The sequence below is a fragment of the Pseudoliparis swirei genome, chromosome 17 (genome assembly GCF_029220125.1).
Source record: "Pseudoliparis swirei isolate HS2019 ecotype Mariana Trench chromosome 17, NWPU_hadal_v1, whole genome shotgun sequence".
Taxonomy (NCBI): Eukaryota; Metazoa; Chordata; class Actinopteri; order Perciformes; family Liparidae; genus Pseudoliparis; species Pseudoliparis swirei.
Genome location: NC_079404.1, coordinates 20,916,246 through 20,929,007, shown reverse-complemented (window position 1 = coordinate 20,929,007; position 12,762 = coordinate 20,916,246). Strand labels below are relative to the sequence as shown.

Below are 12,762 nucleotides of genomic sequence, written 5' to 3'. Positions count from 1 at the left end.
ATTTAAATGAGACTTAATTGAATTTACAGCTGCCCCGCTCTGTTTTATCATTTTGATCTGCAGCATTTAAAGGAATCCTGCTATTAATATCACATTTGCTTTTATACAAAAGAAAGTCAAAGCTTAACAGCAAGCTGTAAAAAGCTTGAGTAATGTTTAGAACAGATGTTGACCAACACTCAACAACAAGCAGAAGCTTTTGATGATGTAGCAGAAGAGCTCTCGTGTGGATTATACTGTGGCCGAGCAACATTTATTTGGGGGTTATGTTCCAAGATATACACTACCATTCAAAAGTTTGGGGTCATCCAGACAATTTCGTGTCTTCCATGACAACTCACTTTTATTTATCAAATGAATTGAAAATTGAATATAAAATATAGTCAAGACATTGACAAGGTTAGAAATAATGATTAATATTTGAAGTATTAATTTTGTTCTACAAACTTCAAGCTCAAAGGAAGGCCAGTTGTATAGCTTATATCACCAGCATAACTGTTTTCAGCTGTGCTAACATAATTGCACAAGGGTTTTCTAATCAGACATTAGTCTTCTAAGGCGATTAGCAAACACAATGTACCATTAGAACACTGGAGTGATAGTTGATGGAAATGGGCCTCTATACACCTATGGAGATATTTCATTAGAAACCAGACGTTTCCACCTAGAATAGTCATTTACCACATTAACAATGTAGAGAGTGTATTTCTGATTCATGTTATCTTTATTGAAAAAACAGTGCTTTTCTTTGAAAAACAAAGACATTTCTAAGTGACCCCAAACTTTTGAACGGTAGTGTACAACCCCATCAAAAGACTTCGAAGATATTGAAATATAATGTGTGTGTGTGTGTCCAACACATAAAGGATTTGAGGTTAGCTTTAGATTAATGGTTAAGTTTAGGGTTAGGCTGGTAGCAGTTGTTGTTAGGGTAAGTCTACAAGAAATTCCAACGTGATGTCTAGCATGACAGTTGTTGGCGACATCCCGTTGTGCAGACGCACAGAGCAAACGTATAAGTTCAGTATTGACGTACTCTTGAGCTGACCTTTCATCCACACCTCTGACACGTCTACTTTGGTCTTCTTACCATCTATTTGTGTTTCTGTCTTCTCCATCATTTCTATTCCCCTGTCTCTCTGGATTCAGACTGCAGTAAGTAATCCGAATATATATGACGCCTGAGGCATTTGAGCAATATTTCTGTATTATATAACACAGGCGAAACACCCTAGTTTCCCCCCTTGCTTATAGCTTCTTCTTTTGTGTTGTCATGTGCTTAACCTTGATTCAAATGGGACTGTTCCACCATTAATACCATTAATTACACGTTTTTGAGGCTTAGCGAAAGACTCTGACTTCCCCGTAGTCAGGAAACATGTCAATAGCGATCACTACAGCTGTCTCCTCTCTCCCGACCATTTAAACTATTGTCTCCTCATGTTCTTTGTTGCCCTCAGTGTCACGCCTCTAAAGGTGCGTTCACACCAAAAGCGAAACTATTTTTTCGCGCGACCGAATCCCATGAAAAGTCAACGTAAAGACGCGCGTGGCTGCGATAGACGAGATATTTTCCCGGGCGACGCGTTTGGGGCGTTTGGGGCGACGCGATGTGGGCGACACGTTTGCATTTTTCATCGGCGCAATTTTCGCCCCGAGTTGAAATATTTCCACTTTGAGGCGGTCATCTCGCAACTCGGGCCAATCAGCTCTCGAGTTCCGCTCTCGTAGCGCTGGAAGCGGAAGTCTTTCAGACGTAACAGGAACTTCATCGGTGAAAGTGACCGAGCTGAGTGAGCCTACGGGTGATGTCATGAACCCACACACGAGGGCGTTAGCGTGTGGGACGTCCACGACAAATATAAAGCAGAACTAGTGGTTAGATATTCTGGTGGATGGAGGAGATGATAACTGTCTTTACGGAGGCGAGACACGGAGATAAGCCCCGCCCCTCGCGGAGCATCTCGACGCTTATGGTGAGAACACGGCGAACGGTCGAGCGAGTAAACTCACGCGTTTTGGGCAACGCGAAAAATAGTTTCGCTTTTGGTGTGAACGCACCTTTAAAGTTGTGACGGGTTGCACTAATGCATCCAATATGGGTTTGACGTTGGTGATTTGCATCACACTGTCTCTTTGGACCAAAGCCCACCGTATTTGTGCATGTATCTATGCAATTCATTGAAAAACTTGAATTTATAATCTTTAGCGTAAGCTTAGAAAGTGTTTTGAGTCCTCTCAAAATACAGACTGCGCATTACGTTCTCCGTAAGAGTCGCAATCACTTCGGATGCAGGAACAAATGATAGCAGTGTCGCTTTTCCTTTTCACTCTTTTTACTTTGCTTCGCTCACCCTTAGACCATCGATTCTCACCTGTCTCAAGTCTTTTTTTTCTTTCTGTTTCACCTCCACTCTTTGCCGGGGCAGGGTTAAAAAGTCTGTCATCGAGGAGGCCGACCACCAGAGGACTCTTTGCACCTTTGCCTGTCGCTCCGTCGCCGCCCGCGGCAACGGAGCGCTGCGCGTCCACCTGCCCAGGTCGGAGAGCGACGTGACCTTCCCCTCCGACCGCGACCCGCTCACCACCCAGAACCCCGTGTACGACGACAGCAGCCCGGAGGCCTCCGCGCGGGGGGAGAGTCCGTCGGAGAAGCGCTCCTTCTTCCCTCCTCCGCGCCCGCCGAGGTCCGACTGCGTCCGGTCGATGCCCGTTCGAATCTGCGGAGGGCTGCGCGATTACGACGCACCTGCGAGACGAGCCCTCGCGGACCCCGACGACCGGGAGCTCTGGATTCGCAAAGCGACCGCCGTGAGTGGCGGGAGAAGGTCGGAGAGTCTGGACACGCTTCGCCCGAGTGGCGAACAAACCCTCGAGGAGAGCCGTGGCTCCCGGGGCTCCCTCGCCTCCATCCTTGTCGGGGATATGGACAGCGATGACATCCTGGAGCTGACCTCAGACGCTCTGCTCTCCGTCATGGATTTCCCTGACAGCGCCTCTTCCGTGGGCATCCCGAGCCAGAGGATGAGCCCCCTCAGGAGGTTCAGCTGCGGCATCTCCAGCCACGCGGCGGCTCAGCCCTGTCAGATCACTGTGGAGATGATACCGGACCCACCAGAAAATCCCGCGCCGCCTCCTCCTCCTCCTCCTTCTCCTCCTCCTCCTCCTCCTCCTCCTCCTCCTCCTCCGCCGCGACATCCCCGCTCCCCGCCTCCGTCGCCCCCCTCGAGTCCACACTACGCTCCGCCTTCCCCCCCTCGCGTTCACAGACCTCGATATTCCCCCCGCTCCTCTCCTCCTCCTCCTCCTCCTGTCGATAAACAGGTTGCGCCCCTCCCCGCCTCCCCCATCTCTCCCGCCGCCGCCGCCTCACCCTCCCCCGCGTCTCCCTCCCCCTCCCCCGCCCTCGCCCTCCACCCGCGATCCTTCGCGCCCCGCCGTCCAGTTCGTCCCGGCCTTTTCGCCGTCCGCCTCCTCGCTCCGCCCCGTCTCGGAGCGAAAGCGTCGCCCGCCTCTCGACGCGTCCCAAACCGACGTCGGGAAGAGGGAACTCAAAGGGATCCTGAAAAACATCCAGAATCTGGCCGACATCGAGAGATCCGTCGCCAATCTGTACAGCCAAGTGGACAAAACTCGCAAGGTGCCCGAGTTGAACAAACAGCCGCTCGTGACTGAAGAATCAGACGGTGCCGATCCCTGGGATGAGCGGAGCTCGCCAAAAACAACCGACTCCAGCTCTGCGGTCCGAGTCGACTCGGCGACCAGTGTGGACCGCGTTGAAAACGGAGCGAGTCAAGTGAACGTGGCGACAGACGTTCAGCAGACAAACCAAATGAACTCCGACAGCCCGAACGCTGCCGAGCGCTCTCAATCTACAGTGTTCTGACTTTCTTTCTCTCTGTCTCTGCACTCTTGTTATTTCCATTTCTACATATCCATGGCCGTTTTTTGCCAGTTTCCAGCTATGTTTTGATTTTCTGCACAGTTGGTAGTTTCTTGTTTCAACTTTCAAGTCTGACGGGTTTGACTGAGGGTCTTTTGGACAAAATGCTTTTCTACTTGTCTGTGTGGAAATCAAATTGTCGTGCCACCTGCCAAGAAATGTACTCGGCTCTGCTACCTTGACTGTACAATGTGCTCACAGGCGTACACTCACACACGCATTAGTACACAAAAGAGACTTGCATAATGCATATATAGTCAGTTTGGCCTAGTTACCTTCGCATTGAAAATGCGGAAGGTTATGTTTTGATCGGCGTGTATTTATTTATTTATTTGTATGCGTGTTACTCGCATAACTCAAAAAGTATTAAACGGAATAGCATGAAATTTGGTGGGATGATTGGTTATTATCCGGGGACCATTTGATTAGATTTTGGGATTGATCGGGTCAAAGGTCAAGGTCATGAAAAGCTCAAAATCATCTTGAATCGCATGCAATTTGGTGGGATGATTGGTTATTATCCGGGGACATAGCCTGGTAAATTGTTATCCAATTGGCATGCAACTAATGCCAACATGTTCATAATTCAATGCCCAATCTTGTGATATGCGAAGGTATGCGCTCTACCGAGTGCCCGTTCTAGTTTTGCATGTTTTTAATATCTGAACTTGAATAAGATCTATGGTATGATAGTGTTAAGCATACCCCAGAGTTCATATTATAAGTTATAGTTTGTGTCATATTTCAGTTCATAAACTTAACATTTCATAAGGAAAGCTGCTGTAATTTGATTATACTAAAGCACCAACATGTATAAATCTCAAAGGCTTTTTCTGGCTCCATATTTTCTCAGTTCAGAACGTTTAGAATGCTGTTGCTTTGTGCAGAATCCTAATAAATTTTACATTTCCCAAAGGTATACAAATACTATCAAACCATATTACATTATTACATAAACTACTTAATGAATGAATGTGAGATAGAAATGTCCCAGATGTAAAAGAGATCCAACTAATTGTCATATCCACCCTTAAGCACAGGAACAATATACACAGAAGAAAAAAACTTTAAATATATATAAAGCAACATTAGGTGAAATTGGATATTACACTAAGTCAGTCTACACGGTAAATCTTGTTATTTAAATGAAATACGATTGGATACGACAGGGCCAGGCACTCCTCAGGGAAAACATCTTCTTGAATCGGCTACAAAAACACATCGACTGGGTTCCCCAGCAGGCTCGTGTTGAATAAAAGAGCCAACCTCAGGAAGACCTGTCGATTCACATGTCTGCAGAGATCCTCCCAGCATGAGAAATTAGTCCCGGTGATGTTCGGCTGCACACTGGAAAAGTCTAATTAGAGGACCAATCAATCGTTAACTAGGGTGGGACTGTCAACTATTGTTACCTTCTCCTTTTCCCCATCTCTCTGACCTTCTGCCTGTCCCATTTGTCTGTGTTTCTCTCTCACTTCTTCTCCCCCTGTCGTTGGTTCCTATCCACTCCGATCCTCGGCCTCTTTCTTGTGATTCTCGGGATATTCTCTTACCTTCGTTACGCTCATTGCAACGCGGCCTCGGTCCCCAACTTTCTTCCTTTTCGTGTGCTCTTTGTTTCATCCACTCCTCTCCGTCTTTCTCTCTTCTACCCTTCATGTGTTTTTTTTTTCTCCCCTCTCTGTGCCCTAAGGCAAATGGTCTGAGCATACCTCCCTTCCAGAGCAATGTAATGTTTGATTCATCAAACGTTCCCCTGATGGGCGGATCGAAGGCCTTCTAATTCTGTGTTCCGTGTTCACGACATGGGGTAATCTGTTTTGTAAGAAAGGCAAGCGGCTCACATGCTGGGTTTCTTCCACCCGAAGAGCAGCAGGCGTGAATGAATGGTTTTCTTTATGTTCCGTTTTCAAAACTCTTTTCACAACCCTTTTTTTCCCTGTGTCCTTATTGATAATTCAATGCTGTGACGTACACAGAAAAATACATCACATGTAAGGCCGAATTAAACGTTCTTACCAGTTTTAATAATGAAAGTAACTTTTCTCAGGAAAAGTTTAAAAATAAGGGATCAAAAGTCAAGAGAAACTTCACAATAAAAGTATGTTTTGAGTAGAAATTGATACTGTCTCAAATAACCAGATCTCATCATAGTGTGATATAAACACACAATCCAAAGACCGTATGGTATACAAAACATGAGGCTGCAATCAGTATCTATGTACACACAAAATGTTGTTCACAGGGATCCTTGTTGCATCACCTGCTCTTACAACGTATCGTGCATCATATTCTCACTGCCGTTCAACATTTTGGTGGATACGTAAAGACACTTTAGTACCAAGAATCAATACCACTCTCACACTGGAAAGAGATGTTCTTCTCATCTAACTATCAAGAATCCGCATATTTCCCAAAATGTTGAACTAATCCTTTATCTTTCATTTCTACAATTGGTTGGGTACATTTGTGTTATTGTTCATGGTACTTGTGACATAATAGTACAACATACTGTATTGTTTTCTACATGGAAATGTGTAGTGAAAAAATGTAAAGCCAGCCATTCGGGAAGCTCTTCTTACTGTTGTTGATATAATACATTGTGTTCTTCAGTATTCAAGTATTGTTGTCCTTCTGAGCTCAACTCTCACGTCTTTTTCCACAACATTACCGCGTCGCCCATCTTCCTCCAACTCCTCTCTTGTGCAAACTTCCTTTGGCTGCTGTCTTCCGGGCCATTTGTTTTGATGTTTCATGAATCGGCAGTAGCCAGCAGCTGAGCCAACCGGTCATCCATCAGATCCCACTCCCATCATCCACTGTGCCTGGGAGGTGTGGCCATATGGCTGTGTCCTGTCCCCTGGTCCCTGCCCATAATAACACATCACAGCTCTCCTGAGGAAGCTCACATCATTGCTCCGCCATATATCCGAGTGCGAGAGTCATCATTATTTATGGGCCCAGACAGGGTACCGTTGTACACTTGTGAAACTGGAGGGTTCAGTCGGGCTGCTCCGTTACTCGCCGGTTCTCATTGACGACTGAATGCACTGCAGATGCATTGTTGTCCTCGTGGGCAGCTCTGAGTTGTTGTTGTTACCTTCGCATTGAAAATGTGGAAGGTTATGTTTTGATCGCCGTGTATTTATTTATTTATTTATTTGTATGCGTGTTATTCGCAAAACTCAAAAAGTATTGGACCGAATCGCATGAAATTTGGTGGGATGATTGGTTATTATCCAGGGACCATTTGATTAGATTTTGGGATCAATCGGGTCAAAGGTCAAGGTCAAGGTCATGGAAAGGTCAACCACTTTTTTTTACCATAGCACGATACATTTTTGTCCCATTGGCATGCAACTAATGCCAACATGTTCATAATTCAATGCCCAATCTTGTGATATGCGAAGGTATGCACTCTACCGAGTGCCCATTCTAGTTGTTTATGTCTTTGATGGGGTGGAATTCCAAAGATTTACTTATTCAATTTTGCAAGAAAACAAAAACAACCTCTGCAGTCTATTGATAGAAAATGGCACATTATGATGTGATAACCAAAACACAATTGTGTTAACTTTCCCGGAGTCAGTAATTCCTCCTCAAATCACAATGTCCTTGTCAAAACTTCGAAGACATGCCGTCTGTACGAACACTGACTTTTTTCAATCTCCAATCGTCCCAGCCTCTTTGATATTTGCATTTATTTTATCTTTTTCTCTCTCCCTGTTTGGATAAGATAACCGCGGGGGGGAAACAGCCCACTCAAGCACGATAACAGTGTTGCCTCTGGCATCCTTTTTTTCTTTTAACTGAACAATATCTGCAGCTCTGTAATTTAACATATGAAAATGCACAGTAAGTAAATACGCAATTTCCTCACTGGTCAGCAGAATGTATTCCTGTAGACCTAACATTTAATTGATCTAAAAGCATTTGTCGATCCATATTCATTATTTGTCTTGTTTCCTCCTTTCTGCGGCACGCAGCAGACCAGGCTACGGCAGGCAGGTAAGCGTTCCTGTTGCGATGTGTTATCTTATTGTTGCGCCAAGACACGTTGCACTCCCAAAGCAGGGCGAGGCAGCTTGTGTCCTATTATTCTTATCGAACGCCGACTTGATGGAAAACTCTGAATGAGACTGAGAGAAGATCTCGGCGATAGGACTTCTGACATTGCGGTTTAGGTTTGATTTGAAAGTCTGTTGTATTCCTCAATGTTCCGGTCAAATATCAGATAAGCGTCGGGAGGACTTTTTCCTCCTGTGTTGGACAAAAGAAACAATCAGAGACCAAACAAAGTGACTCAGTTTGACATAACATTGTTTATTTGTTGTCACCATCAAATAATCTATGAATTGTCAGTATCTGACACACACACACACACAGGGTGTTGAAATGTCTTACTTACTCTCATGCTTGATCTGCACTTCACACATTTCATTTACTTACACTACACACATACACACACACACTTCATTTTAATTTACACTACACACATACACACACTTTGCATTTTGCACACTGTCTATATTTAATATTTTTATATTTAATTTAATTTGTCATTCATATTGTATTGTGTATTGTGTATGCATATACTGTATGTTGTATAGATACATATATATTTTATTTTATATTTTACTTTGTATACTTCTTGTATACATCTTTATCTTTCATCCCTGTTTTTTATATTTTATTTTTTATTCTTGTGTGTTTAGTTTATTGGTGCTGCTACTGTTACGACAAATTTCCCCTTGGGGATTAATAAAGTACATATCTCTCTATATCTATCTATCTATCATCTATGCTTGACTAACACCTCCCACTTTTTCCTTGCTTCATGTTATCATCTTGCTCGTCCTTCGTGTATAACGTAGACCTAGCGAGACGCATACGACGTGCCTTCTCTGTCTGGATTTAAATCTGAAATGTGTTGAGCGACTCATCCTCATGTTTGTGTCTCTCCTGACCGTCCTTTCCTTCCATCGCCTTATCCTTCCTCTTTGCTAATCTTTGGCAGCAGCAGCAACTGCTGAGGCCATCTCTTCTGAGAGCTGAGGTAGAAACCCTCCTGCTTTTCCTAGTTCACCGGGATTGTAGTCATTCTGCTGTGTACTCCCCCTGTATGCTGCTGCTGCTGCTCTTCCTCTGTCTTTCTCTGAGGAATGCTGAGTACTTTTGTCCCCCGTCTCTCTGAAGGAACTCTCCATGGAGTCAGGTATCGACCCAGGCCAGGATAACAACACACAAGACTACTATAATTACGACCAAGGGTGAGCATGCAGCCCGCTGACCCACTGTCTCCTCTTCATCATTCATACTCGGGTCCATGGAGCTGATCTCCTTTGGTTCATTTAAAGCTAAAAAGAAATAAAATCATCGGAACTTATTTATTCATACATTTCAGCTCCCATGCCTTCTTCAGTCCTTGAGGAGAGACACGCTTTTTTTCTTTGAAAGTTCAGAATAAAATGATGGGCATAACTTGTGCTTCCCACTCAGCTTTACATAACAGCCGAGCGTTTAGCCTTTCTACTCCCATCAAATGAGATCAATTACGCTGCCTTGAGTCGGGCACCTGAGAGTGTGACGGTGTTTTCCCATGGTTTATTGGACCGAGGGTGTTTTGGCTTGCGTGTTACATCGCCCATATGGTCCAAAGAGGGAAAACATGGAACTCAAAGCCGCAACAGCTGCTGGGAAATTGTTATTCATTAAAAGCTCCCATAGGTGACTTGCAACACACAAGTGATCAAAACAGGGACACAATTCTGCACTTCACAGGCTTAAAAATGCTGAAAGAAAATCTGAAATTATTTTCAAACCTACCGGATTGAAACCGAGAATCGAATTATCTTGGACGTAATCTTCACACACTTATTATTTCCTCAGCTGGCTTTCCTTTGCAACAAGCTGTGATTATAGTTGAATCGAATGCCACAAAGTTAATTGTAAAAGCTGCTATTTCCAATGAGCGGGCCATTTTGCCTGTGACTTGATGCCTTTCTATGCGTTTCTCAATTCATTGAGCACACTATAATCACAGTCGAGTTTTTAATCACCAGACCGTGCTGTGAGCCGCCTTCACATGTGCAGATGGTGGCAATTGCAGAAATTACCAACAGCGTCTTTTTTGTGTGTCTGTCTCAAGTGTACACACCAGCCGCCAAGTCAAATTCCTCGTGTGTCTAACACACTTAGCAAAGAAATGTTTCTGATTCCTTTCGGGTCTTCTGTAATTCGGTATTGTGGAGAAAGTGGAATAATCCACACGTTCGGCTGATTACGGTCGTCCACCACACGAATGCAGACAACCTAATGGTTGAAACATTAGAAGTGTGATGTACAAATACAATGGGTGAATTATTAAATCTCTTTGTCTTACTTTTCCTTAATTTTAATATCAATTGGCACGAAAATAGAACTGCATAATGCTCTTTGGAAGGCAGCGTTGGGTTTTATAGGCACACGTGCTCTGGAATAAAAAACAGCATATTGGAGAAGAGTTTATTCAAGTTTTTTTAATGGGCTTTTGGGCATTGCTTATTACTCTCCAAGTCCCCATCTCAGCATTCTTGCAAGTTATTAAACCCCTTTAGATATGTCCCCATTATGTTTATTTTGAGAAACGCTGCTGCAACTTTCTTTCTTTCTATTATATCTCTCCAAACTTACAAAGGGCAGCAAATCACCGCAACAATAGTGCCTATCCTATGCCGTCTTGTGTAGTTTAGTAATTACTAAAACCATGAGTAAAGTGTCATTGTAGTCCACAGTAATAAACAACCCTGTGTTCATATAGTGTGTGACTCTATTTCTCAGGTATGACATTCCTCAGTATGGCAGTCGGAGGAGGCTGATACCTCCCATGTACGATGAATATGGAGAGTTGATCATGGAAGATGATGGGTCTTTCTACAGTCCTCACGGCCCTGAGGTATTAGCTTTCATTAGATGTGAATGTTACACGTGCATTGATAATGTCAAGATTGTTAAATATTGTCTTACTAGGTTGTTTGTCCAATGTATTATTGAAAGCGAAGCGTCAACCCTCGATTTGTCATCGGAAAACGTCGCTGAATTAATTATGACTGTCTTAGGGCCGGGGCCGAGGCAGAGGACGTGGCCGAGGTGCGCCCAAAAGGGTTGAATTTAGGGACATGCCGCCAGGGGATGAAATCGAACAAGCTGAGCCAGCGGAGCCTTCTAAGGCGGCCAAGAAACTGAAATCTGTCATGAAACTCAGCAAATTCCTGGCAGCCGGCAAGCAGCCGTCTGATGCAGGTCCTCCTGGCACTTCTCCGTGGAAGAAAGCCAAGATGCTCAAGATGTTTGGTGCCCGGAAGAAGGATCAGGATTACGCCAAACTAACGTCAGCCCGCCGCATTGACAGCCAGGAGAGTCTGACTGGTTTACCAGCAGTTTTGGGACCAATCGATAGCAAGTCAGATACCCGCAGCCGGCTTGGCAAAGTTTTAAAGAAGATCACCTTGGGCAAGAAGTTGCAGCTTCGGAGGAAGTCGCAAAGCAGTGTGAGCCGTGGCTCGGCCACAGGCAGCGAGAAAGACGAGGAGGCGTCACAAGTAACCAGTGAAGATGACAAGAAGTCGAAAGTGTCCATTAGTGTTTCTGAAAGTGAGCCAGAAGCAGGTGCAAGTGGAACTGGAAGCAGTAGGGAGAAAGACTCTGATGAGGAATCCTCTGAGAAAAGCAGTGTTGACAGAGATTATCTGAAAGTAGATTTGGACCGGGATGATGCCAATGAAAGCACTGTGGACTCAGAGGAAGAGCCTGATGAGGACCCAGGGGACTCTGATGAGGAAAGCAAGTCCAAATCTGAAGGAGATGAAACGGAAAAGGAATCCGTCAGTGAGAAAGAGTCTGGGACTGAAAGAGAATCAGAGTCAGAGAAGTCATCGGCGACAGAGAAAGAATCAGACACAGAGAAAGACTCAGAAACTGAGAAAGACTCAGACACTGAGAAAGACTCAGAAACTGAGAAAGACTCAGAGTCTTCGAAAGAATCAGACACTGAGAAAGACTCTCAGTCTGAGAAAGAAACAGAATCAGGAACAGGCACAACTACAGAGAAGGAAACGAGCACAGAAAAGGATTCAGGGACAGAAAAAGACTCCGATGAAGAGTCTAAAGAAGGAGAGACTTCAGGGAGCACGAAGGAAAGTGGGTCTTCTGCCCGCTCTTCTCTCAAATCATCAGCGACAGAGGCCAGCAAGGGGAGCAGCGCTTCAGGCATCAGTGGTACTGGAACTGAGAGTGCCAGCGGGACTGGTACCAGAGCGAGTGAAAGTGAGAGTGGTAGTGGCAACGCAAGTAGTGCGGCATCTTCATTTGGCTCAAGTGTTCGGTCGTCAGAAAGGACCAGGTCATCGGGAAGCGCCGTGGCCTCGGAGAAGTCCAGTGAAGAGCTCAGTGAGGGCGAGTCGGGGACAGGGACAGCCAGCGAGGCAGAGTCCGAGTCAGGGACAGGAGGCGACGGCTCGGTGTCTCAAGGGTCCAGCCAGAGGAAAGTGTCTGGGTCAGAGTCGGGCGAAGGCTCTTCATCCGGCAGCCGGATGACAGATCGGAGTTCCCTGAGAAGCGGGGAGAGTTCAGCCGGATCCGGAAGCCGCCGTTCCCAAAAATCTCTCCCGAGCCGTAGATCCGAGGACACAATCACAGAGGAGAGCGAAGAAGAGCTCGAGGAAGAATCCGAGACTGCCGACGAGAGCAAAGAGTCAGCCGGTGAGCTCAGTGACGACGCGTCGCCCTCGAGTTCCGGCGCGGCGTCCAGAGACCCCGGGCCTTCTGCTTCCTATCCCGGT

At 45.4% G+C, this 12,762-nt stretch overlaps 1 protein-coding gene across 1 annotated transcript in view; it reads left to right on the top strand.

Moving 5' to 3' along the window:
• The window catches only part of pcdh15a (protocadherin-related 15a), a 276,702-nt gene that overhangs the window by 261,931 nt on the left and 2,009 nt on the right, over window positions 1–12,762 (top strand). Inside the window, exons 35-38 of the mRNA XM_056436303.1 lie at window positions 7,933–7,951; window positions 8,961–8,999; window positions 9,140–9,213; window positions 10,763–10,877. Coding sequence (XP_056292278.1) covers window positions 7,933–7,951; window positions 8,961–8,999; window positions 9,140–9,213; window positions 10,763–10,877 — 247 coding nt within the window. The remainder of the gene's footprint in view (window positions 1–7,932; window positions 7,952–8,960; window positions 9,000–9,139; window positions 9,214–10,762; window positions 10,878–12,762) is intronic.